The sequence below is a fragment of the Bombus affinis genome, chromosome 9 (assembly GCF_024516045.1).
Source record: "Bombus affinis isolate iyBomAffi1 chromosome 9, iyBomAffi1.2, whole genome shotgun sequence".
NCBI classification, from domain to species: domain Eukaryota; kingdom Metazoa; phylum Arthropoda; class Insecta; order Hymenoptera; family Apidae; genus Bombus; species Bombus affinis.
In genome coordinates this window covers 374,833-402,227 of record NC_066352.1, presented here as the reverse complement: position 1 = coordinate 402,227, position 27,395 = coordinate 374,833, and the positions used below count along the sequence as shown (strand labels likewise).

The 27,395-nt window shown below is 29.7% G+C and overlaps 5 protein-coding genes across 22 annotated transcripts in view; 3 read left to right on the top strand and 2 right to left on the bottom strand.

Annotated features, from left to right (window-relative positions):
• Positions 1–509: 509 nt before the first annotated feature.
• On the bottom strand, positions 510–3,038 carry LOC126920158 (WASH complex subunit 1-like). The gene is made up of 4 exons (XM_050730146.1): positions 2,563–3,038; positions 2,357–2,486; positions 1,718–2,273; positions 510–1,604 (listed from the first exon to the last, which is right to left on the bottom strand). The coding sequence occupies exons 1-4, from the start codon at positions 2,582–2,584 to the stop codon at positions 750–752; spliced, it is 1,563 nt and encodes a 520-aa protein (XP_050586103.1). The 5' UTR covers positions 2,585–3,038; the 3' UTR covers positions 510–749.
• Positions 3,039–3,179: 141 nt separating this feature from the next.
• LOC126920179 (dnaJ homolog subfamily B member 9-like) lies at positions 3,180–4,755 on the top strand. Of its 5 annotated transcripts, none has more exons than XM_050730191.1 (2): positions 3,180–3,289; positions 3,877–4,755. In XM_050730191.1, exon 2 carries the CDS (start codon positions 4,023–4,025, stop codon positions 4,659–4,661), a length of 639 nt encoding a protein of 212 aa, XP_050586148.1. In that variant the 5' UTR covers positions 3,180–3,289; positions 3,877–4,022; the 3' UTR covers positions 4,662–4,755. The 5 variants fall into 5 exon arrangements, with proteins under 5 accessions (XP_050586148.1, XP_050586145.1, XP_050586149.1 ...); XM_050730188.1 differs by lacking the exon at positions 3,180–3,289 and adding an exon at positions 3,472–3,548; XM_050730192.1 differs by lacking the exon at positions 3,180–3,289 and adding an exon at positions 3,550–3,566.
• Positions 4,739–6,461, bottom strand: LOC126920178 (vacuolar protein sorting-associated protein 37B). Its single transcript, XM_050730186.1, has 4 exons — positions 5,993–6,461; positions 5,726–5,897; positions 5,542–5,624; positions 4,739–5,339 (listed from the first exon to the last, which is right to left on the bottom strand). The coding sequence occupies exons 1-4, from the start codon at positions 6,122–6,124 to the stop codon at positions 5,073–5,075; spliced, it is 654 nt and encodes a 217-aa protein (XP_050586143.1). The 5' UTR covers positions 6,125–6,461; the 3' UTR covers positions 4,739–5,072.
• A 1,002-nt stretch (positions 6,462–7,463) lies between these two features.
• Positions 7,464–9,159, top strand: LOC126920169 (39S ribosomal protein L44, mitochondrial). Its single transcript, XM_050730173.1, has 5 exons — positions 7,464–7,813; positions 7,882–8,248; positions 8,399–8,483; positions 8,559–8,862; positions 8,931–9,159. Exons 1-5 carry the CDS (start codon positions 7,753–7,755, stop codon positions 9,053–9,055), a joined length of 942 nt encoding a protein of 313 aa, XP_050586130.1. The 5' UTR covers positions 7,464–7,752; the 3' UTR covers positions 9,056–9,159.
• A 5,414-nt stretch (positions 9,160–14,573) lies between these two features.
• Positions 14,574–27,395, top strand: part of LOC126920137 (nuclear receptor corepressor 2) — a 60,642-nt gene continuing 47,820 nt past the window's right edge. For 3 of the 14 annotated variants that reach the window (XM_050730111.1, XM_050730105.1, XM_050730108.1), the window contains exons 1-3: positions 16,031–16,477; positions 23,552–24,929; positions 25,977–26,535. The gene's annotated coding sequence lies outside the window, so the exon portion shown is untranslated. The other 11 variants (XM_050730107.1, XM_050730106.1, XM_050730100.1 and 8 more) reach the window with 10 other exon arrangements.

Here is a 27,395-nt window from a genome sequence, read left to right as displayed (position 1 = left end):
GCAAATTCCATGGTACAACTAACATTTATAAACCGACAGACGATTGGTCCGGTAATCTAAGGTCAAATGTTAAATCAAAACCGATAAGAATACGCTGCTTTATGTTACTGTTGAATGTTGATGACAATAACGAAAATTCTATTTTAGAAAAATGGTAAAATTCAATTAGAATTTATTTTTAATACAATTAATTGTCTTTGCTATTACTAAAGACACTCAGGAACCCTTTTAATTCCAACTTTGGGCATTATTTTCACTACATGTAATTAAGTATTCTTTTTTAGGATTATGTGAAGAGGATTAAAAGATAAAACAAGAGCAAAGTTCAATGGAGGGAAAAATTGTCAAAAAGCTTTAATGTACATAAATGTACAAGTTTTTAAAATTGAAATTATTTAATGAAATCGTTAATAAAAGTGACAAAAAATTAATTTGAAATATAATTATTAAAAATAATGAATTTTAGGTTGAAAAAATATTTTAAATAAGGAAAAAATAATGAATCAAGGTTTTATGTATAATTTTAGATCTTTTCTTCATAATATATGTATAATATATACACAATTAACAAATATTACTAACATATTTTACAAAATTAGATTATTTTATAACATAAATTCTATTTTGTTATAAATTTCCCAAGTAAGTTTCCAATAATTTATGAATGGAACTATACATGAAATATTAAATATGATAAGTGAATGAAATTTGAATTATAAACTGTACATAATTAACAATATCGAGTAGCGTTACTCGTCCCAATCATCGGTATCTGGTTGAGAGTCGTACTCGCTGGTGGCCGAATTTCTATCCGACGCAACTGCATCGCTTGGTTTAGGAGGAGGAGGAATCAAGCTGGACATTCTTTCGAGAGCACTACCTCCGGACCCAGCGATTCCCTTTCTTCTGAGTGCTAATTTTGCGTGCAAATCAGCCATTAAATCTCCTCCAACGGATGCAGAGGACCAACGATTTCCTTCTTTCTCCTCTGGTGGTACAGTATGTCTCAGTTTCGCTCTTCCTATACCACCAGCGTTGCGAATAGCTTCCATTAAATTAGATCTGACGTCCGGTTTGATTGCCTTATTCAGATCCTTGACAATTTTCTTTTTGTCCGGATCTTTAATTTGAGATTCAGGAATGGTTGTTTTGGATTCAGCTGGAGGCAGTGGCGGTGGAGGCGGTGGAGGAGAAGGAGGTGGTGGTGGTAGTGGCGGTGGCGGTGGCGGTGGTATCGATGGATCTAACAACGATGAGACTAATGAGGAACGGCTATCGGTCTTAGAGTTCGAAGAAGCAGAAGTCGACGTGTCTGACGCTATCAAGGGCGGAGGAGGAGGTGGTGGAGCAGGCTCAGTAGAATCTTTTGAGAAATCGGTATCGGCAAAGCCAGGTAAGTTTGGGATAGCACGGTCATGTTTTGTACTCGAATCCTTCTCGTCTATTGTTGATGTTGGAGTTGGTAGATCAAGCCGAACGGTAGGAGTGGTTACTGCTGAGGAAGGTGCAATAGGACTTTGAGAATTAAAGTCTAAAACGAATTTTTCATCGTCTACAATTCCAGGTAGATCCGGAAGTATTAGTGGTACATTTATCTGTGGCACCTGCATGATAGAATATTTCATGTGACGATATGTTCTGTATCCTTCTTTACATTTTATAAGTAATATATTGTAATTAAACAATATTAAGATTAAATTTTAATAAAAGATCTTACCTCTCCTAAGGTTGGTGTATATAGATAACTACTAGATAAATCCATTTCTGATGATAACCATGGTTGTATAATTGAATCTGGTGCATCTTCTATTTGCTGCTTGTCATTTAATTTGTGAGAAGTCTGTTTAGTAGATATCTTATATGGATTGTCCATACTACTGAACAATAGAGAATTGATCGAAGATAATTCAAAAGGAAATGTCACTTCGTTGTTATCTATATAAAGTTCTTTATTAGATTTAGATCGAACATGATAAAATTGTAGCTTTTCTTGCAAATTATTATTTGATACATATTGGCCATCTTCTGTTTTACAATTAGAAGATAGATATGTTTCAGGAATATCTCTTATAGGTACAGAACACTTGTAAACTTTTGGTATCTTATTGATATCATCACATTGAGGCGGTATAGCCAATTCATATTCTTTGTATGTATGACTAGCAGGATACCTTGCAGCAGAAAACATCTTTACAGCTTTTAAATTTAAGTTAGTTTGTAAATATTTTAATCGATCTTGAAGTTTTGTAGCCCTGTCTTTAACATTTGATAATCTACAAAAAAATGTATTAACATTTTTGTATAAATTAAAAAAATTTTAATTCCTAAAATATTTAGTAATATGGAAGAAAAGTACCTTTGACCATTTTCAAGAAGCCTTTTATCAATAGATTCAAATATATAATTAACAGCAGAATTTAGATTGTCGAGAGCTTCTGCTATTTGAACTATGGTTTCCTCATGCCTTAAATTATCAGGAATAACACCTAAATATAAAATTTATATAAAATATGTTTATTTTTTTATATTTTTCCTTTTATATATATAAATTAATTTATTTACCAATTTCAGTTCGATTTGGCATTATTAATGTTTTTTAATAATATGTATATTTTCTTAACTCAATAAAAAATCATATTATGTTCCATTGCAGCACAATACACACACATAATTACGTTGACATTTAGCCATATACAAAACATTTTGCATAGATTAAATTTTTAATACACTTATCATCACCAGTTAACCTGATCCATACAATCGTATGATAATCGAAATAAATTTAATAGTTCTTTTGGAAAGTTTACATGTAGATTTACACGTAGATCTGCCATCAATTATTTTTACGAAGTGTTCATGTATGTGACAGCTAAATAGAATGCAATGGTCTCTTTTTATATAAAAGAGAATAATATATTATTTACATTTTTTATGTCATAAAAAATATTTGATATTATGGAATAAATAAACATTCATTATGCTAACATCTCAATGATAAAACTATTGTGTATCTGCCTTGATACCATGAAGATGATCGCGAATCTGTTCTATTATTTTTGATGCAACATTTAAATGTTATAAAATTCTGATATTCTATTTTATATTTAGATATATTTTACGTCACAATAATCTATATTTAATAACACAGATTATATATTATATACATATACATTTACTTGTAATCTGCTCAGTTCTAACAAAAAAGTGTTGTTTACTTTAATTACTAAACAATATTCAAATAATCTTTTATTCGTTTATTATTGAGTCTTTAAAGTGGTAAGATTAAAATGTATGTATTTTAAAATTAATTGTAAATTTGGAAATTATTTCATTCATCATAAAATTCCATTAAATTAGTTAATTAATGTTATTTAAATAAATGCGTGTGACAAAACAAAGAGATTATTTATTTAATACTGAAGACATATATCATAATTTACCGATAACAACAATTTATCTTTTTATCCCAATCCCATGTAACAATTTGTATCTGACAATTTATCTAGATTATAACATTTCTGATAACTACCTATACTCCGTCTAGCTTTGTAAGTCCATGCATGAAGGTCTTTCAATATCAATTTGTTAGAAATTATATTTCATAAAAATTGCCTAAAAATAAAACATTACAAATAAATTATACATAATATGCCATAAATTTAAAGAGATCCAATCAAATTAATATTGATTACTGTAATGTATGATAATAATATACTCTTGTATGTAGCAAATACTATTGAATATAGATATATTTATATATTTAGACAATGGTTATGTTGGATAATATGATAATTTCATATTAATACATAATAATGTTTTACTTATAATTTCTAATATACCTTAACATTTAGTTAACTACTCTTTTTTTCTTTGTAGGTTATGGATTATATCAATCTTTTAACAAAACATGAAATATTTTGCCATAAAATATGACGAAGTGTACATAAATTTATAAAATAATCTTTACTGTTCGCGATATATGAAAATTAGCTTATAGCAATAAAGACTAAACGTTCAAGAATATGCTTATTCATTGCTTTTTGACAGATATAAATAAAAGAGTTCTGTTTAAATATATAAAACAATTTATGTTATCACTACCTGCAACAGCAAATCTAGCTACGAAGACTAAAACACATTATGAGATGTTGGGATTGCAACCAACTGCAACTTATAATGAAATAAAGTCTGCATATTATGAATTGGCATTAAAATATCATCCTGACAAGAATAAAAGTGAATCTGCAAAAAAAATGTTTTATGATATTTCAAATGCATATGATGTACTTAGTAAATATGAAACACGCAAAAAATATGATAGAACTCAGCTAATTAATCAGAATTTGCAGAGTTTGAACAATAAAAGTTATAAGAGGTTTAAACCAAAAGACATCAAACAATATAAAAATCAATCTAAGGATATATTTAATTTTGATGAGTGGGTACAACAACACTATAGTTGTACATTACAAAAGAATTTATCAGCAAAAAAAAAACAAAAGGAAAATATGGAAGATTCGGAAACTTCACACAAAAGTCCAGATCTACTTGTTATAATAATTCTAATAATATTGACAACATTAGTAATCCTAGTTTATGAATACATAAATAATAAGAAATATGAGGATTCTAAAGCTGCACAGAAGTATAGAAATAAATGACGATTGTATGTTTAAAATTAGTCTTCATTTATATAAAGAACACAATATAAGAAGAAAATTATGATGAAAAATATGTCTGTGTGGAACATGATAACATTTACATGTTTATTTTATTAAGCCCCGTATCCAAAACGTGTACAGTTTATATTATATATTTTAACATATTTATTTCAGAAAACGAATCTATTTTAATATATCACAATAACCTTACAAAATCTAATACATTAGCTGTAAATTATCTTAATTATATTATCTATTAATTAAATGTTACAAATATTTTGATGTATCATATGCGTTAATCACTTAAAAATATTGTTAATTAAAATTACGTGTTTCTTATACATTAAAGAAAATTCAATATTTAAAAACTTAACTGATTGGAATACAATGCTGTATTATAATAAATGTAACTTAGTATGGTTTAAAATATGGAAAACCAGATGGTACTGGCATTGGCATTGAAACAGGTCCAGCTGGATAAGGAATAGCAGGAGCTAGACTTCTAAAATTACTAGCTATTGGATATCCAGGACCAACAGCAGTATGTGATTTTCTTATTAACTCTCTCAATTTATCTACTTTAACTTTACGTAGATGCATTAATTTTCGACGTGATAAAAATTGTTCTAAAAATTCATCTACTTCCATATCTCCAGCCAAAAATTTTTCAGCTATGGTCTGTATATTAAAAAATACAAATATTACTTTGTAGAAATCACAAATTATGTTCAAGAATTTTAACACATTGCCAAACAAATGAGTTTCACATAAATCTTTCTGAAAAGAATGATAAACGAAGAAATATAAATATAATAAAAATTAACATAATGAAATATGAGAATGGCAATGTATTAATAATTATAATAGTATTAAATCATACTTCTGATTCTTCTTCAATTTCTGCTGCTGCTGTTTGCAATAAATCTAATGCAGTATCAGCAGTCATTTCCCCAGACTTATTTTCTGTAAATATTAGAAAAAATATAATAAGTATTAGTTATTATTTATATATTATATAGAATACATAACTGGTAAATGTACAGTGAAAAAGAAAGAATACATACTTATCTCATCCAATTTTTCTTTTACGCTCATGCATAATCTACTTCCCTTTTCACTAAGTTCCTTTAATATTTGTTTACCTTCTTGTAATTCTGGTTGTTTTGATAAATTAAACTCTGCCAGAGATGTGTTACTTGCCATTAATAATTCTTTTTCAGTTTCTAAATTCTTAAACTGATAGAAAGAAAAGATGTGAATTACATAAAATTCCACAGATAGAAAAATTATAAATTGGAAACGTAAAATACCTCTAGTAACAATTTAATTACCTGCTTTACATCTTTTACAATGCCTTCAAATTTTGAATCATCGTTTAATAATTCCTTCAGTTCATCGTTTGTTAAATGTGATAACAGACCTAGTGCTGCAGGTATGTCTGGTTCCTGATTTGATTTAAACATTATTTAATATTAATCAGTTTCGCGGAGTTATGATAATGTTCATGAATTAAATGTTATTTTTTAAGCAGAATTGTTGTCGATTTATTTAATTATATTACACAGAATCAACATTTTGTTATACACACTGGTTAATATAAAAATACATTGATTGACCTTTCCACATAAAAAAAAATTTTATTAATTTAGTTATAATGTGAAATTGATTATTATTAAATATAATTATCAAAATTTAATACAATTTTAATCGCGTAAGTTTTATAAAAATATGCGTTTCAATTAATGACACAATTTATAGTTATTATGGTATCACTTGAAATCACTGTAGAATAACAAGTTAATAGATACACGACTCAATGTAAAAACCATGGACTTATATATAGGTCTGGCAACTCATCCAATTTTTAATGGTGGGGATGTCATCATTTTGTTATATTCCCTTACAAGTTGCATGGCGCTATCATACAATTTTTTCAGTGCGCATGCGTCACATCAGTGACGGCATAGTAGGATGATCGCGATTAATGCGTTATTTGGCGTAAAATAACTATTTTCAAATTTCGAAACCAAAGGAGGTACTTAATCATCGGAGACAAATTTTGTTGGAAATTTATTTATTGAAAACATCTTAGAATAAATGAAAGTTATTAGGTAAAAAAATAAACATTACAGAACTGAATTTTGTTTACAAGAAGGAACAAAATAAAGCTACTTTTATAAAAATGGAAATATCAGATTGCATCTTCGAGTTAGATTGTTAATAAAAAAAGATTTCTTACCCCTTAATATAGTAGAAGATAATTTAACTAAATTAAACAATGAAAAAATTAGTATTTAAAATAAATGAAAAATTTTTTATATATGCATTCAATATTTTGTATTTATTACTATAACAACATAAACATACATAAAACAATACTAATTTCGCAGACAGTATGTTGCAATAATTGTATCTTTGAATCGCATTTTTTCTTATTATATATTTGTCTTTAAAATGTTTTTTATGCATCGGTTATAGTTATCTTAATTGTATTATTTCAGAAATGGCTTGCAATTATTTTTTTTTTAAATCCACATTTTTGGAAATTTTAAATAACGAATATTTTTTGTTGTATTTATATTTACTACTGTAATCCAGCACAATACATACACGAAACATCTTTACCATATACACTTTTCTCCCAAACACAATCACGATCGTATAAACGATTCTGTTTTCTTTCTACCTGCCTCTCTTTTCTATTCTGATATATGGCAGCCTAGTGACAGTTTCTTTCGCCCGTTGTGAAGCAGCGTAAAGATCACTAAATGTGCATTCGTGTTAAGGCAGTTTCATGGTAGTACTAGAACCATACGGTTAAGAAGGGAATTAAAATACATCAAAATGGCGATATCCCCTCAATAGGAGTTGTTGGATGGCCTCTATGTAGCGTTCTCTTTCTTAGGCACTGACGCATTCTATTCTTATATTTTTATGGTTGTAATTGTAGTATATTGAAAACAATATTAAAATAAATGAACAATTTTAATATTTTAATCTGCATTTATAGTATTAATAGAAGCAATTCTTATTTAAAGTGAAAACTTATATTTTGATAAAAACTCAATTATATTCCTTATAAAATAAAAATATGAATAGGTTACAATTATGTTTCCAAAATCTTACGAGCATAAAGTATGTAAATTATGGAGGTAAATATATGGATAAAAATTCTAATGTATGAGAAAATGAGTATATAATATCTTAATTGTAAATATAGTTTGTAGATATATTCATCGATGGGTTGCTCCAACTCAATTTGAAATAACCCGAAGAAAAAGAAGGTTACCACCTCAACCTGAACCAAAACGTAGTAATTTTATTGAGTGGAATAGAAATGCAGAAATATATGCATTTAACCAAAGACTTTCAGAAAAATTCGATATTGAGAAACTGAATCAAGCATTTATACACAAATCATATATCCTTGATGAATTAAAAAAGCAGGAAAATATGGGAATAGAGGATCCTAAACTAGATGTGCAACATAACGAAGAATATATTAAAAAAGGGAGAGAAATAACTTCAACAGTTATAAAAAAGTATTTAAATAAAAGTTTACCACGTCTTCCTGAAATTGGTATTATGTATGTATAAAATATATGATATGTGTTTGTTGTACATAGAAGTATTATAAAAAATGTATGAGCTATAATCAAAAAACAAAATTTTCATGTTATATAAACTGCAGATTTGAATTTCTAAATTTATTTCTGATATATTCAATTATATTTTAGGGCACTTCATGACTATCTTATGTCTCAAGAGATATTAGCTACAGCAGCTTTACATATTGGAACAAAAGACATTATTTTAACTAGTGTTTGTATATAATTTAATAATTTTAGTAATTCATTGTTCTGTTATAAACTAATAACTTTATTATATATTATTTAGGAACATCCTGTGTCCCAAGAAACATTGGCACAAACATTTACAGCACTTGTGGGAGCACTTGCTGAAAGCGTTAATATTGATCACACAAGTGCTTTTGTCAGAGATTTTTTAATAGTAGGATTAGCAAGCAAAGATCTAACTGAAATATGGTGCCCAACTAAACCATTCGAAATGTTAAATGATGTAATTTCTACAGAGAAGAAAACACCTATAGAAGCAAGACTTATTGGACAAACTGGAAGAAATACACTTTTAGCTGCCTATCATGTTGGAATTTATGTAAACAAAGAATATTTAGGTTCAGGTAATATTTTTAAATACTTGAAAGGCACAAGTATCTTATAACAAATAATTAATTAATTACATTTATAGGTTTTGGACAAACCATTTCAGAAGCAAGAGATGTAGCTGCTATTAATATATTAGCTCAGATGTATGGATTATACCACACAAGTCAACCGCTACGATTTAACGAAAAAATAAATATGTCTGCTTGAAAACAGTTACCAAATTTGTATACCAAATTTGTAGAACGTTAAATAATGTTAATTATAAATGTATATATGTACATACAAAATATAATTAACCCTTTTTACAATAATGTCGTCCTACTTATATATTATTACTGCAAAAATAAAATGTATTGAATAATTTATTTAAGCAAGTTAATGAAAGTATTAAACAAGAAATATAGTTTCAACAAATTATAGGTAATAAAAGTAAATAAAATACTAATATAAGACTTAAAGAAATTATATTAAGCATCAGTAAATACATGTTTGGAATCAATTTTCCTTTTATCTAATACTGAAGATATTTAACATGTATTGAACACGACTAACATTTTATAAAAGAGAAAGCATAACTTCATATCAAATAAAAATATACAGAAATATTTGAAATTGCTTGCAGTAAAAATTTCATGAAAGTAATATTAAAAATATATTGTTTTAAAAAGAAGTTAACAAACATGACAATTATATACAAATCGATATCATTATATAAAACATAAATTTTTTTATTTTTGTATATTATATTACTCTATTTTTAAGAATATTTTGTGAACGCAATAAACTACGTAAGTATGTATGTGGGAAAAAACTGCATAACGGTATTAGTAGCGTCCGTATTATGTGACATAAAATTTTGCTTATAGTGAAATAGCTGAAATCGTCTCATGTTTATGGTATGATTTTTATTAATCGCTAGTTGATAATATTACGAAAATTTGTAGCATAGTTTCTTATATGATCAAAATATTAAAAAACTATGTAACTATGTAAACGATAAAATTATCAAAAATTAATAAATTATTTTTAAATTATTTTATACTTTCTTGTTTTAATATTATTTTTATTTTACAAACTTCACATAAATTTAGCGCATAGCTACTATTATAACCAGAAAGTTGATTACAATACAAAAGAATATACAAAATAGTTCACATTTTTCATTTCTTTATAAAAATGAGGATTAACATATGAATTATTTTTACACGATTCTAGTCATACATTCTACGTTTCTATTACTAATATTATTTCATACCGATTTATACCATGGTTGTTATTTTACATCAAAATAAAGCAACTTATTATTAAAGACATTACTATATACATAAATCATAATTTAAGAATTATAATAAATATTTTACATTTTCCCTAAATATGAATTCCAATTCTATTTAAAGAAAACGATTCAAATCATGGAATAATATAACTACATATGTACTATATGTATATATATGTATATTTTGCAATTGATTAAAAATATGTATATAAGAATATGAAATTACGGACGAAAGAATATTTTAAATTTAATACAAACAGCATACATATCCTCGGTATATATGTGAAGACGGCAGTAAAGGAAACGGCCATATTATTTCAGAACATATTTTTCAAATCAAAGATACTTAATTATTATAATCACAAGTAACATTTCAGAAATGAAATTAGATTTTAAAATAGCAATTTTTTTTAGGTGGTATAGGAGTTAAATATCACCCAAAATTTTTCTATATCGGTCGTAGGTATAATATTGATTACTTATGATTCATGCTATCCCCTTTAAGGTGGTTCATCCTTGTCCCCATCCGCACTCCACCGCTCTGAGTTTCCGCCACTTCTACCATCTCCCTCTTTCTCTTTCTCTCTCCATTTTTGTTGCTCTTTTTTTACGGTCGTCTCGCTTCTTATTCTCTCTATTTCTTTTGCACTTCAGTCAGTTTCTTTCTCCTTTCCACGCGGCATCGTTCTTTCTTTCTTTCTTTCTCGCTTATTCACTTACATACATATATATATGTACGCGTGCGCGCACACAAATATACGCAATCGCACGTATTATCCCACTACTTGCTCTATTCCTGCGTGTAACGACTCAATGGCGTTGCCACACCCTTTCGCCATCGAGTAATCAGTGTTATTGTTTTACAGTTCCATTTCTGTTATTATTTCTTGTTATAAGGAGCGTAATGTATCGATTCGAGAAATATTTTAAATACATCGCGACAAGGTGTATTCGTATTTAACGAAATAAAACAGGGAGAAAGGACGATTCAGCATTAAAATCGGTTATATCGATAATAAAGGAATAATATGTAAAGAAACCAATTTGTGTAGTCTACGCCCCTGGATTCTTGATGTTTGGGCTTGGTTTTACAGATATACCATATTACATATTTCGTTTATTTCGAAACAAATTTTAAATTTGCAGTATGAAATAGTTCATCGTTTTCTTGTTTTGCAAACTTTTAAGTTTTTGGATTTGTTTATATACTTTAAAGTATATTTTCATCAATTTTAAGTTGCATTATAAGCCTGTGTGGTATAAGCATTACTGTAAATTCTGGGTTACAAGATAAATAATTCATTTTTTAGATTCAAAAATTTTGAAGTTATAAATAGATTATGGGTGTTTATGTAAATTCATATTTTTATGAACACATTCAATGATATAAAATCTAGGCAAAGGTTTGATCCTTCCACTAAGATTATAACGACTACTTTTTCGAATATTTTATTTATTTTTACATTTATATATGCATTCTGTACATGCATTTTTGCATCTTTAAATTTCTCATAAAAGCTCAAACATTCGCAATCTATAAGATTACTAATATATTTTACTACATAGTTTCGTTTTATTAACATGCAATTTATTTATTATATATAGAAACTATTCTCATAATTATTATATGTTTCCATGTTGTAATATGGTAAAGTTCGAAACCGAAGCATACCACAATAATAGGAAATGTATAATAAATGATGAAACCCTTATGCCAAAATGATGAATGTACAAATGTTTTATTTTTCGGTAATGAAGCGAACTTAATGTCTTTAAATCTCGACTCTATAAATTATATAAAATATTGAACGTGGCACAATAAACGTAGTATAACAACAGTGATTATACTCTACTTGATTCATCATTCCATCTATTTTATATTTAATCGCGAACTTCTATAATCTATTGAATCGTACATTCACGATATTGGCATAAGGGAAATGATATAATGTATGGATAATAATACATTTGAGTATGCAATATGTATATTATATACGTGAAGTAAGTTAGTGAAACGAAACTATTTCGTACGCGTACATATACAAATACATGTATGTATTTAGAATATGTCAAACGTTTTTCTGAAATCTCAAGAGATCAGTGGAAAACTTCGTAGCCTGTTTAAGACTCGGTAGATCTCTCATTCTCTCGTGTATTTGCCCCCCCCCCCTCTCCCTCTTCTTTCTATCTCCTTCAACTCAGTAAAACGGGATTCTTTCCTTCTCTGGTCTGCCGTTCTCCGTATACTTGTGTGTTGGTGGATTGCTTGGCGTCCATGAAACCTTTTGCGACGTTGCCATGCGTATGCCAGTAATGCATCGTTGCCGGGCTCTTGCACTGTTCCGTTCCTTTTTGCTCGTTCACACGCTCTACCCGTCTCTCTCGTACCTTCATATGTGCGCGGCCAGGATCAACCATATACCCTCCTCCGACAACGGCCGACATCCCTACCCGTACTATTCACAGCCCCTCCCGGCCTCTCCTCTTCATTTCTCTGCTCTTCCCTCTACCCAACCCTTCTCTTCCCTTCTGCCCGGCCGCAAAGGCAGCGAGTTTGCTTGTGCCCGATACAGTGCCGTATACATCGCTCTTAACTTACTTGCACCTACGCTTTTGAAAGTCGAATTTTATTAGTAGAAATTAATACACCAACTGCCGCTGATATGACTATTTTTTCAAGATTAAAGTATAGTTAGATAAGAGCAATTATCAATGAATTTTAAGAAAAGAAGAATTTCTTGCACTTATTTGAATTGATGATAATAAATGATGCAAAGTATAATATTTGATAACAAACTCTTCATATTCTTGTTATTGGTTTAATTCCATTTTCTATCTCAAGATTTTAGTAAAATGATTCGGAAGATTCTGACTATGTGTATCTTTCCTAAAGAATGAAAAATTTCGAAGACGAATGTTCTATGTTACATTGTAAAATATAGATATTCTTGAATATATGTTTTAGTTAAATATGTAAGAAAAGAAATTTGATATGTATGTTAAAGATTAAAAGTTACTACTATTATAGCTATAATGCTACTTTTTTTTTTAGAATTAAAATCATCTGCATTCGAATAATCATCTTTTACTTCTCATCGTACTTTACATTGAATCATTTTATATCAATAAAATATCTAAAGTATTTGTATGGCATAGTATATTTGTCATTGTCTTTTTCATTTTTACCGAACGTATTAAATAGGTACTAACGTATTATCTATTTAGTTCATAAAAATTCCAAATTCCAAGTGAAAGCCTAGATTAAAGAACGCGCAACAAAAATGAATGAAAATTTGGTTTGAATGTAAATAGCTGTACTTGAAATATGTATATCGAACAGCACGAATAATGAAATATATAATAGTAAACAATAAAATTTGAAAAAAATGTAGATATAATGTATATACGCTACTGGAATAGCTACTAGGACTTAGTTTCTTGTCATAAAAAGAAAAATTTTTATAAATATCATAATAAATTATAGTTGGACAGAAATAATAAATTCATGATAGAAAGATGAAGTTGAACATTCGATCTAACATTTCTTAATTTTTTCATCAAGACATGAGATCAAACGTTTTTGTTAAATAATGATACTTTTTCCAGTGTTTCTTCTCAGTTACATTTAATTGTCAATTAAAAGCAGTTTTTATCCACACATACATACATACATACAATAGCGTTTTGCATATATCAGCGTTTTGTTATATATACATATGTAAGTTAACACTAGAATTATTAGTGATTAAAATAACTGATTCATAATTTTTCATGGAAATTTCATAGATCAATAATATATTTTCAGGAATTTGAATGATCATAAGATTATGTATGTATTTATGTGCATGAGGATTCCACTTCGTATGATAACAAAATTTATATATTTTTTCATATACCTTCAATTTAAATTTCTTTATCATAAACTTTATAGTCTTGGTGTTGTGAATCCTACGAACTTACCACACAAACAATTTCATACAACACATTGTAAAACCTTACAACATTATAGTTAATACGTTTCTAAACTATCACCTTTAAGTCGCGGAGATCTTTAGGGTTGTATACATGTATCTCTCTTTCCAACATGCCGTTATTATCTAAAATAAACTTTTCATATTTTCCATTAATTTACTATATTTAAAATTCTGTCTATATTACCTTACAGATCTAAGATCCAACGATATAATATACATTAAAAAACAGAAAATAAAAGGAAAAATGTGTATTCGACGAGAAGTAGTGGCACTGAGGGGACCAGAATGAAACGGTCCTGAGCTAGCGTAGACCTCCGTCCCCCGCGACGCTACGTCGTCAGTCGGTTCGGTTGCTCGCTCGTTCTCGTTCGTTTTCCCCCCACTTTGTCTCGCACGTCCCCGTCCCCTTATAACCCCACCTGCCCCTCGCCGAGAAACTTTACCCTCACCCCGCCGCATTCAATGCCTCTCCCCCCGGACCTCTCTGTGATTCCGCCTTGCCTGCTGCCAGCCAGCCGTCCGTCCTTACGTCCGTCCGTCCACCGTTTGGGATCTATGGTTGTGTCGGTGGATTTCGTGACGTTAACCTGGCGGCCCTGAAAACGTTGGACTGACCGTACGATTTTCGACTTACCCTTATCGTTGGGGTCGCGAATGTGAGACGCGAGTGCTTTTTTTAATCACCATAGGTTGTCGCAACTGGAATATACGCACGGACTAGTTTCGGGTAAGAGAAGAGAAATGTGTGTGGTGAAACTAACCGATACATTCCCCGGTCGTGTTGAACGCTCCTCGACGGAGTGTAAGAAACTCTTAAATAACTAGTGATTGACGAAAAGAAATGTTGGTGTAGAAGAAAATATTGCCTAAACGTAGTCTCTCAGGTTCTTTTTTCTTTTTTTCTTTCTCTTATACACATACGCGCAAATCTACATATACACGCATACACATATACGAGCGCGCGTGCGCATGTATACGTACATACATTCGTACACGACCACACATACACAATCCTTTTCTTTTATCTTCCTTTCTTTCAACAATATACGTAAATGTGTGTAATTTATCCTTATTCTCTTGTATAGCTATGCTTGAATTTGTGTACATATACTGTTAATTCTCATTGCATAGTACGTTCTATCCTTTCTTCTCCCCCACCTTTCTTCCACTCTTTTCTTCAGATTTATTCTTCTCATTTTCGGATAGAATACTATTTTTGACTTTATACCGGAATATTCAAAATGAATTATCTGTGCATTGAGAACACCATATGTATATATGAGTAATTTTTAGTGAAGTTTCAACATTTGTATTGGCAATATTTTTTCTTCGGAAGTTAGATTTGATTTCTTTAAAAATGCTTCAGTATTTATTTGTGAACATTTCCTTAGAATTAATCTGATTTGAATAATATTTTAAAGTGATACTCCTTTGTATGATACATTTAATTAGTCTCTTACATATACTATTAATTTTATAGTGTTCATTTATATTATAAACCACATTCTATCCTTTTTTCCTCTCCCCTGTCTACCTTTTTCTACCACCTCTTCCTTTTCATATTTATTCTGTTTATTCTTGGTATAAGATAAACGAGGAGATAATAGAAAAAGAGAGAGAACGAATACATCTGCACCTGTATTTAAGCCTAAACAGTTATATAGTGGTATTACGAAGTGTACAATAGTGAAATCCATGCATTCTGATAGCATCGTAGCTGGAAACGATTCCGTAATATGTGCTGTCCGTGTACGTCGTTTGTAATGTTCATCTGCAACATTTGAAGTGCGTTCTAATCGGTCGTTCGTTCATTCGTTGGTCGTTCTCATCGATTCATTTTATTCGTGCCGTAGTAGTTTTATTTGTTTCACTTGTTCTTCGGCCCTTCGGGCACAATTATACATGTTCTCTCGTTCATGTTTCTTCTTGCAGTTCCCAAACAAGTCTTGTCGCCGTTCACGCATATTTTAACCTGTGTTCTAAGATTTTCAAGAATAACGTGTTTAAGTGGTGCTCCATGGTGTTTAGAAGTTACCGACCGAGTGTATTACTTCTATTTTCTGGCTACCTGCGTATTTAGATTCGTGTACTCGTGTTTCTTTTTGCCTGCGACGATTTTTAAAAAAGTGTCGTCTCAACGAACCTCTGTGTGTTTTCGTGATATATCGCAACACAAGTGTTCCTCGCAAAGTTCTTTCCTTTGATACACGAGAATCGCATTTTATAATGATGTCCCGGAGCAGTGGTGAGAGTGCTGAAGAGTATTCAAGATCCTGAAATAGCGAATCTAATAATAGGCGATATCTTATTCCGACCACTTTTCGTGTGAACTTGAAGAGATAACAACGTGCAGCGTGTGATTAATTAACGAACAAAATCGTACGTATGTTATATAATTGTTATATGTCCGAAAAATGAAAATGTAAAAAGAAATGTTATCGATATAGTGAATGGATGAATTATAACACGATCAACCCTTTCTTTCGTGAAACGTTTACCGCCTGGGGAACAAGCAAACTCATGATCGCAACTGTTGAACCTATGATGACGTGTCTCGTTCGTTTGCATTATATCAATCTTTGTTTTCCTTAACGTTTCTTCTCTCGTGAGCGATGATATTACGTTTTAATTAGACTAGTCATTGTGATTTATAATGTTTTAGCTAAGTGATAAAAAATGGTAGTTCTTCTGATAATTGCGAAAATCTTTGGTTAAAGGAATGTTTTCATTTATTTAAACACTGACCAATTTCTTTGATTTTCCTCGTTTCTACATATGCGTTAGAGAAGAAGAGATTCTAAACGATTCTTCGCTTTGCTACACTCTTGTTACTTCTTTTATTCAATGTTAGTGACATTTAGGTTTAACTCTATTTTTAAATCGATTCAAGTTGAAGACTTTCCACTTCGTGGTACAACGGTTTCTCTTAACCTTACACATATGCATGTAATTCCACTGAATTTAGTCGATTCTCTGCGAATGGAGCTTTACAAAATTTTATTGCTTATTCGAAAAGTGAGTTCAAAATCGCGATTGAGGATGTCGACTATCTAATTTTGAGTACACGCCTACAGTTATGTAAGTGAACCGTACGAGAATCGAGTACCTTATCAGTTATCTGCAAAGTACTTTGATCGGGTAGAACAGTTCGATGCTGCGGTATTGATATTTCAATAAATACTCGGCTTGAATTTTCTTCGAATTTTCGAATTGTAAACGAGATCTATTTTTTTTTTTTTTTTTCTAATTCGTTGTGTTTCTGAAATTTTCTTCTTTTTACACTTAATTTTTTCATATAATCTTTTTAATCTTAGATTTTTTAAATTTTAGAATACGAATAATAGAATTTCTTTTATGTTATTTTTTATTCTTGAAATAAGTTATACGATGGCTTGTGAAAAATGAAATCGGGATAAAATTAATTGTTATGAACAAGATGACGGAAGAAAATTTTAAACTTTGAAATGATAGATTCCTTTGAACTCATACAAAATGCGATGATTATATTGCAATTTTAATTTTTGGATATTTTAGTTTTCTGAATTTTTTTATTGATTGGAAATTGACTTTTTTTCTCATTTTTATGCTTTTTTTGAAGAAGATTCTGCGATTTTTGCATATGAAAGGAAATTCTTAGATTGTGACTTTAATTTTGCCCTTTAAGTTTTCTACTTGTCCAGGATGTAATTCTATTATTTTTATCTTTTACGACTTTTGGTTCACACTTTAGCTCACATTATCGCTGACACAATATACTAGTTTTCGATTTGCGACTTTTTGCTCATATCAAGCGCGAGCCTGTGATTTTAACTTGGATTTTTTGCACTTCTGCGTTCGCAGAATTTGATTTTGATTTCGCATATTTTGCAATATTATTCACACGTTGTATCCTTACCCTTTGCGTCTTGCTGTTAATGGATAGTCCTCCTTATTTGTTTGATTCAGATAAAAGAAATACTCTAGAATTGCTATTAATTTTATGTCGATATCGATAATCATGTGTAGAATTATCAGTACAGACATAGAAAATTAGTCATGTCGTGTACTTCAAAATTTTATTTATTTTTATATAAAATATTTCTTTCGTGATTGCAGTTTATCTAGTTTTCTTCTTGATAAATTCTCGGTACTGGATAGTTCTTCCAATATTTATTACGAAAGATTTATTATAAACATCTCTTTTAAATATTTACTTTGATTTTTAAAATCAAAAGGATTCAGGTTAAGCCACTACAAAAAATCGAAACACTTCTCTTCCATTTATGTTAAACAGATTTTAAAACATCTTCGTGAAATTTTCAGTGCCTTCTATGTATTTTTTATGTCTGTAATAATATTTGTGAGTCATTCGTTTGTTTTACCAGTTCTGTATTATCTCAAAAAATACTTAGTTTCAGTTTTTAAAGAATATTCTCAATGAAATAGAACAATTTTAATATTATGAAAAAGTAGTGTAACATTACATAAAAACTTTGGAACATATTGTTATTCTGTAATCGTATCTACGAAATATTGTAAATTCCTAGTAAATTATATGTTTTTTAATCAATATGAAATTATGTTCCATAAAGTATATTTAATAATATTTTCTAGGTATATTTCATTGAATTTATTCAAAAATCTAGAATATAAATGCTTAATATTAATATTATACATATATAAAATTACTGCTTTACAATATTTAAATAAGAATAAAAATTTATACTTCACCAGTAAATTATATCGTAATCTAATGTAAAAACTAAAATCGTGAAAAATTGTTTAATTAGAATTTTTAATATCATTTCTTGTTTCATATTTCTTTGATTGTTATTCATATTACTACTATATTTGTTTCTAAATGTGATGATTACTGAGAAATTAAAAAATTTGTTTGCTATTCGGCTTAGAAATATGAATCATTTTTGTACATTTCCGCGCGAGGAGTGTACTATAACTCGTTATTACTTCTAAATGAGTCATAATAGACAAGCAAGATTATTTCTTTTTATTTTTATTTGTAATATTATTTTATCCATAACATTAGGAAAGGAACAAATTATTTATATTCGTGTTTGTATAATACATCTGTACCATTTTCATGGCTCATCTTGTATACGCAAAATTTTGTAGTACATATTTAATTTCGCATGTGGCCACCATTTTATATAATCCATCTTGTAACACGAATACGTATAGTTTCTGAATTATGCAATTTTTGGAATCAGATTCTTTAACGATGAAAAATTTTGTCTATGTTATATAAATATCATTGAATATTCATAAATTTGATGTAGGAAGTACAAACAAATGAAAGAAATGAAAAAAATTTGAACTAAATTTATGTATACATGCAAAATATATTGTATGTATGTGTGTGTGTGTGTGTATTTCTCCTTTAATGTGCGGTTATTTTCCTTATGTATATGCGCATTGCGTATGAAGTCATAGACATAAAAAATGGATTATGGTGAAGTTCTATATACTTTATTGCTGTATGTTTATTGCATTAATAAACGCGATGACATATTTTCAAATATACTTTAACCATATTCTCGTTGCAAACGCGGTTCAAAAGTAGTGAAGTCATCTATAGATCGCTATTAAGAAGCAAAAGCAAAAGAATAAAGTAATATGGATAACGATACTGACTATATGCAGGTTCTAGTTCTAGTACTTAAAATCGTATTCAAAATATTACTAATAGGGTATCTAAGTATCCTTAAAAGTAAGTTTAATAAATTTTATTGATTTTGAATGGAAATAATGTACAAATCTATGCTTTGATTTATTATACAATTTCTTCATGTAATCTACATATTATAGTAATAATTAGCCAGCTCGTGACTAATAAAATCAGTAATTTTATTAGTAATTAATCTATACTTTGGCCTTTCTTGTTTCTGAAAATAATGATTCAAAAGTACTTTTTAAATAATTCGAGATATCTTCCGATATAGCAGTGATATAATTAGGAAGTCGTATCGGGATGCGCAGAAGAGTTTTGAAACAAAATACAGTCCTTTTATTGGTATGATCTATCACTTCGCACTCGCCCTTTTTACGCGTTGACGCGCTACAAAAGTACAGTCCAGTTCGGTTTGATTCGACTCTTCTCGGTTCGACTCGGCTCGACTTTGAGTCACAACGACTGCGGAGCTATCGACCGTTCTAGGTTTAGCAAGATAATAATAATTCGGATGGAATGTATTCAGCGCGCGCGCGGGAATGGAATGAATTATTGTACGCTTTATACGTCGCTGTATTGGTTATTATTAGTTTTAATACTAACGAGAAGAGTGATGTTCTAGGATATTCATTGTCGCTTTTAGTAACTTTTTATTTGTTACCAGATTTCCTCCAGATAATCAACATAAAGTGGTTCAATTTTTTCTAACGAAAATTGGTTAGCATCTTCAACGAATATAAATAAGAAAAAATTATTGCTTAAACATACGTTATTTGAAGTTGTATTACAAATTTATAACAAAAATAGAAAATATGGATAAAAGAATACTTACATCTATACAACTTGATGTTATATCACTAGACTTTTATATGTGAGTGGTTTGGAAAAGAGGTATCTTAAACATGTATTAGTACACGTGATGAACTAAAGAGTTGAGGAAGAGTTGATTAATTCATTGAGATGAAGCAAACTTAAAATGATCTTCTTGGGATAATAATTTAATTTTTTACTGTAATTAAGTATTCTATCAATGACCATTAGAAACAGTGACCATTTTAAAATGGGGTATTAAAACCTAATCATTAGATTGATAAATCTATTCTTATCTTATAATACAGTAATTATAAATGTATTGTTATCGTCTTCAGAATATTTTATAATTTTTTAATAATGTTTCAAACTTCCTATGTCTATGTAATTTTTTTTAATTATGCAAAATATGGCAAAATGGTGTAATACGCCATATATAAGATTTATGTTTATATTTATGTTAGTGAAGAATATTTATTTTCGGAAGTATAAACTGGTTTTAACTTTTTACCTATACATTACGCGTTCAAATGGCTGATTAAAGTTATGTAACAGGTTTTGGAACCACATTTTCAGGGTAGAATGTAATCATACCTTTTTTTAAAGATTGCATAAACTTTATATAGTTTGAAAAATTGAGATTATAAATCTCTTAATTGTATACGCGAGTGTAATTTCATTATAAGCTGCATCATTAATTTGTGTCCTTACAATGCGATTGATTAAAAAGTATATACGTTTACAAAGCACAAATTAAAATACTTTTTAAATCAGAATAATGCTTATATACTTTATCTATGTATCGATCACGATACATATATTTCAATAGTTACGTTGACAATATTTTTTCATAGAGACTACTAATACATTTTCTTAGGAAGTATTAAAGAGAACTTAAATTAACATCCAGAATTTCCTTAGAATTGTCATAATCTGAATAATATCGTTCTAAAAGGATATCCTAAATTTACAAAAAATTTAGGCGATAGTTAAAATAAATATATAAATATAGATCACTAAAATGTAATTTTTTTATGAAGTTGTATCGTTAAAAGTTTTATGTGTGTGTGAATGAATTTTAAAAATAAAAAATATCGATTTAGTACATAGCACTAGATTATTCTTTTGTTGTGCCTGTTACGTAGAAATTCATTTTATTTTTAAGGCATAGACACATCTGCAATGCGTTCAATGTTGCTTACGATAAAATTATGCGTGATTTTACATGGGAAAAAGTCAAGGAGCATTTTGTTTCTTGTTATCTACATAGGCTTGAATTCAATGTGTAAATTTTTCCAGTTTTGATACATAATAATAGACTTTCAAAAAAATACAGATCAGGGTTTTAGCTCAGTTTTACATATAAATATAAAATTATTTCACACATTTCACATTAAATTAAACATTAAATATTTGTGAAATATATTATAGAGTAACATAGTTATTTGGAATTGTTTAAACTGAAACAATTATGTGAATGTATTTAAAGAAGACGTAGAAATCAATTATTTGTATAAGTTTACTGACAACCTTAACTATAAAAGTTTTATTACCTTTGACAATATAATTAATTAATATGTAGTAAGTTAAAGTATAGTAGTATATAAAAGTATAGTAAGTTATAGTAAGTTATATATAGTAAGTTATACATCTGTGCGATAAATTATAATCTTACTTTTTTTCGATTCTTTCTCCCGTTACTATTTTATTTGTTTTGTTTATCTATGAGACTTTCATCGTTATATCTTGTTACGAAAGAGTTTTGATGTAACGTGTTTATGTTCATCCATCTTTTTGGCTGAACGTTGTTGTTTCGCAATCTTTCATAAGTCAAGTCTTATAAGTGCGCTACTAGCACTTCATGAAATGTAACTATATCTTTACCTTGCAAGGTAAAAGACCTCTATTCTTATATTAGATCTATAGAAAGCTTAAGTACACACACACATTCAAAATATCGATATTATCTAACATACAATAGCAAATAAAGCTTATTATTTGTTATTACTCAATGAAATAATTATTATTTATTTTTTCCAATATAAATATTTTGTATGTATATTTGATATAATTTTTTCTGGAATATATATACATAATTCTGTGGTATACATACTACGAAGATCGATCGTTTCCACTGCGTTCAAGATGACATATTTTGATTTTAAACGTGATGTATTTTTCAATGTAGGCGAATGAATTTATTGCGCACGCGTTTAATTTTTATTTTAAATATATAATAAATATTTTACTTTTATCAAATTCATAAATGTAAATTCTTAAATATCAGTTGTTATTTAAAGACGATAATTAATATTTAAGTAATACATGGTATTAATAATGAAGTATAATTATTAAAATTTAAGTAGTGATTCATATATCTTTCTGATCTTTCATGATTATAGCGAAAAAATATTCATTACGTTACATGTAGGTTATACATGAGGATATAGCTTAAAGTCCTTAATTTCTCCTTTTGTTATTTGACATATGATTTTAGAGATAGGAGAATTATCTTTTGGAAGGAGCTGGTCAAATATTAATCGCAAAGGCGCATTAGTATGGTGTGTACAATTATGTACGAAAAACGCATTTTAGTATGATTTACTATCTTACAAGATCTTTGTTCTCTTCTTATTCAATAGTAATTTATACATGTGGTCACAAAGAGAATTTTTATTACTTTTAAAATCTCAAATAAGTTTACTAATTCGTTAGGATAAAGTATATTTTCGTATCTAAGTTGTAGTTCTTCATTTATTTGAATCCTTAAGAAATTCTCCTTCATTCTATTAATATAAGTTATAAATGTACATATAGTAAAATATGTATCATATTTCTCTTTCAAAGATATTGTAGATATTCGTAGTCAAATAATTAATAATCGTTACAAAATTATGAATTATAAAGTTGTTTTAAAATAATGTATTCTTTATGACAAATAAGCAAAATATCAATAACTTACGTTTTATTTACAGGAACACTGCCGGGGATATTGCCGCTGCTGTCATTATCACCGCTACAGAGATTCAAGAACGAGTTGATGTCTAAAGATGAAATGTCCCTATATGCCAAGTAATTCATCCGCCAAATTAAAAGCTATGGTTGAACATTAAGAAGAGGAAGAGAACAAAATTATTAACTCCAAGAGTACAAAAAAACTAAGAAACGAATGGAAACGAAACGAAGAAAGTACACAGAAGAAACAAAAGAAGAATAGCGTTAGTAGTGGAAAGAAAGGATCGAATGGCATAAACTAACTTTAAGAAGAAAACAACATCGATTCGGATATCCTTGGTGCAACCAGTTGTCGTCAGTTGCTGTATGCGCTGAAACTGTGCGCGTATGTGTTTCTCGTTCTGCCATCTTGAAAGTCATCCAATTTCTTTCTCTTAGTAGCGCGCTGGGTCACGTGTACCGGAAGCGTGCACGGTGCGTGCATCGTACACGCACTGTGCTAGGCTACTATGAAACGAAGGAACATCGGGTCGAAAGTAAAACCAACAAAACAACACGATAATAGCACACGATAGAAGAACTGCATAATGAAAGCGAGTTTGACGATAAATTTGTTTTATTGCGGGAGTGATAACGGGTGGTGTAGCAGCAGTAGTAGCGGTAGCAGCAGTAGGAACGACAACCCCGAAATAAATACAGATGACACTACTAGCAGTAAGAAAAACGGATATGACAATAGTTTTAACGGCAATGATGAACCGCGAGTGGAATATAGTGTGGAAGTTGTTAAGTGTGAGCCACGTGGCAACAGTGATGATGACATTGTCAAGCAGTTATATTTCAGCGAGGTGTACTCACACTAATTTGTGAGTACTAGTAGAGAAAGAGAAAGCGGGAGACAGAGAGATAGAAGCCACCAAGACTCTCGTGGAGAGCGGGGCACTGAAAGATATGCGGACCTTTGTGCGAACAGCTGAACCGGAAGTTGTGAGAACAAGTGGAGTGCAACGCGCTCCGCCTAATCGGTGATAGGGTCAGTCGGTTAAAAGAAGACAAAATTGGCATTCGCAGCGACGGCAACGCGGCATCTTTCACAATTACCTTTTTCTCTCATCCCTTCCCCCTTTTTCTTGTTTCGTTTCGTTTCACCTCGTTTCCTTTCTCTCTCTCTCTTTTTCTCGAAACTCTTTGACTCGACTCTCACTCATTTATTTTATATATGTATATACTGTTCTACTCTCTGTTGATTACCGAAAAGTCTTTTTATTTCTCGATCGAGTAACATTCGTTAAGTATATATCGTATAATGGTGACATACGCAATTAAAACGTTGGAAGGATAATGCAAATGAAAATTCGTCGTATAGAAGCCGCGTCGCGTTTCCCCACAATAATGAAGGTATACTTTTCTAAATACATACATACATGTATTGAGACGATCGGTGCTGGACACTCGCATGGCCGTCGCTGGATCTGTTTAGATCTATATCTTATGATACTACTATTTATGTAATTGTGCTTATTTTGTATAGTAGTTTTGAATATTTGTTTTATATATAGGTTATAGATAACACTTCCAGAAATCGACTATAGTCAAAGGAGAGTTAAAGTTAAGTATTTTTATATCCACAATGGCACATTGTTTTTTGGATTACCAAATGTTTTGAGATATCTAGTTTATTGGATTAAATATGACATCATTAAAGATAAAGTCAATATATGTATATTCTTATCGCGGAAATCGTTTTCTCACATCTTTTGTTATTTAGACTTGTCATTAAAAAACTGATCATATTGAGTCTCTCACAGATTTCTTCAACAGACTTCATGCTATTCAAACTCTAGCTCATGTTTTCTTATCATACTTTGTAAAAAGTTCAAAAAGAAGATACATGAAAGAAAATTAGTTCTCGAGCTTGAAAAGACTTATCGATGGCCGTGCGAGTGTTAAATCACGCTGTTCCTTCGATACATGTACGAAATATAGGAAAAATTTGTGCAACCAAATCTATAGCATGTTTTAGCATGTGAACGGCGATTGTGAGTTATTTCAATATTTCCGAGATATTTACAAAAATGGAAAATACATTTTATAGATATTTCAACAGAATGTGTATTAAAATCTCTAATTAGATTAAAAAATTTCTTAAGTTAGTAAGTATAAAGAAAATATGGAAAAACCACTTCAAAAATTTTCTTAAGATAAAAATTCGAAAACCGTAGTAGAAATGTACAATTTAATTAAACAATTTCAATTCCAATTTTTCATAATCCTAACACTCGAGGTTCTCTATTTTACCTTCGTAGTACCGTAACTAAAAATTCTGTACAAAAGTCATAATCGCGTGTATTAATGCGCGCGCATGTCCCTTTATGTGTGTTGAACTCAGCGGGAAGATTTAAACAGCAGATACTAATTTGATATTTCTCCAACTGTTATCTACAGAAATCGTCGCTGGAGCAACAGCGCAAGAAAGAAATTTGAAAAGTCGGTTAAGTTGTGTTACGAGTGTACGAAACCGAGTGGCGTGGAACGCATGAAAGTGTATGTAAGCTAACACAGGAAGAGAAAGAGAGAGAAACAACGAGCGAACAACAGAGAAGAAGGAAGAGGTAACGAGAAATAAAAAGAAACAACAACGTCACAACGAAGAAATGAAGACAGTGTGAGTAATAGTGGAAGCAAGAGGGAAATGATAAAGAAAAAGAAAGAGTTTACGAAGGGAATAGCTTAGTGAGAAGAGAAGCAAAAAGTTCGCGCGACGTACAGTATAATGTGGAGTAGCGTGTTTCGCAAAAGTTTTTAAAAAGTCGATATAGAATTTATAAATAGATCGGTTAGTATACTCACATATGTGCACGCGTACGCATGTGTGCGTGATTACGCGCGCACATGTACGTGATTTGCACTCGAGACTGAAGCGGTGAATTATTCTCGCACGGATTGACTACTCGTGGGGGAAATTTGAGATCCGGCTTACCTTCCACAGCTGACGTCATTACCGGTAAGTTGTTTTTCCGTTACCAGTGGATTTATACCTTTACGACGTTAAAAATTCTGCTTTGTTTTTTTATGATTTGCTTTTTCCCCATATATTTAATATTTAACTTTTGTTTTAAAAGGTAGATATCTTTGGCTCTTTGCAGGATACTTATCTTCTAATGAAAATTAATGTATTGGTTCTTAATAAGCTTCTTAAGCATTAGTTATATTTATGTAAACATATATTTATATATGAGTTAAAGGAGGCATCACGTTAAAAAAGATGGTTAGTATGTAGATATATTACTCTTACTTTTTGTTGGAAATCCAATAAAATATTTTAAAATGAAAGTTTCGCTTTCAGTTTTTTGGCAGTCAAGAGTAGAATTAATTTTTTTCTTAATGAAGACATGAAGGTATATTTCTTTTATATGATATCATGAAAGACTATTTTCAATTAACGACAAATTGACAACAGTAGAAGTACACGAATGGGTTTTTTAATTTTGTACATTCGAACGTGTTGTACGTCGCGATGATTTTCTATGTCTTCTCCTTAACGCTGCGTAGATTACTGATGACCCACGTTGATGATCTTATTATGCAGCATGCATTTTACGCTAGAAGCACGTACTTCGTAATGCTCATGGAACTATGAACACAGTTATCGTGAAGAAGCAATAAGAATGATACACAGTCATACCCAAATCAAATAACTCCTTTGATTTTGATTTTATAATTTATTTTTGTTCCTATTAAGATTGTTTTATTTAAGATAAAAAAAACTACAATAAATTTTCTTTGTACTAGATATATACTGGTTCACTATATATTTAATAGAATAACTATCCATTAACTCGACTAACGATTATTTAGATTAAC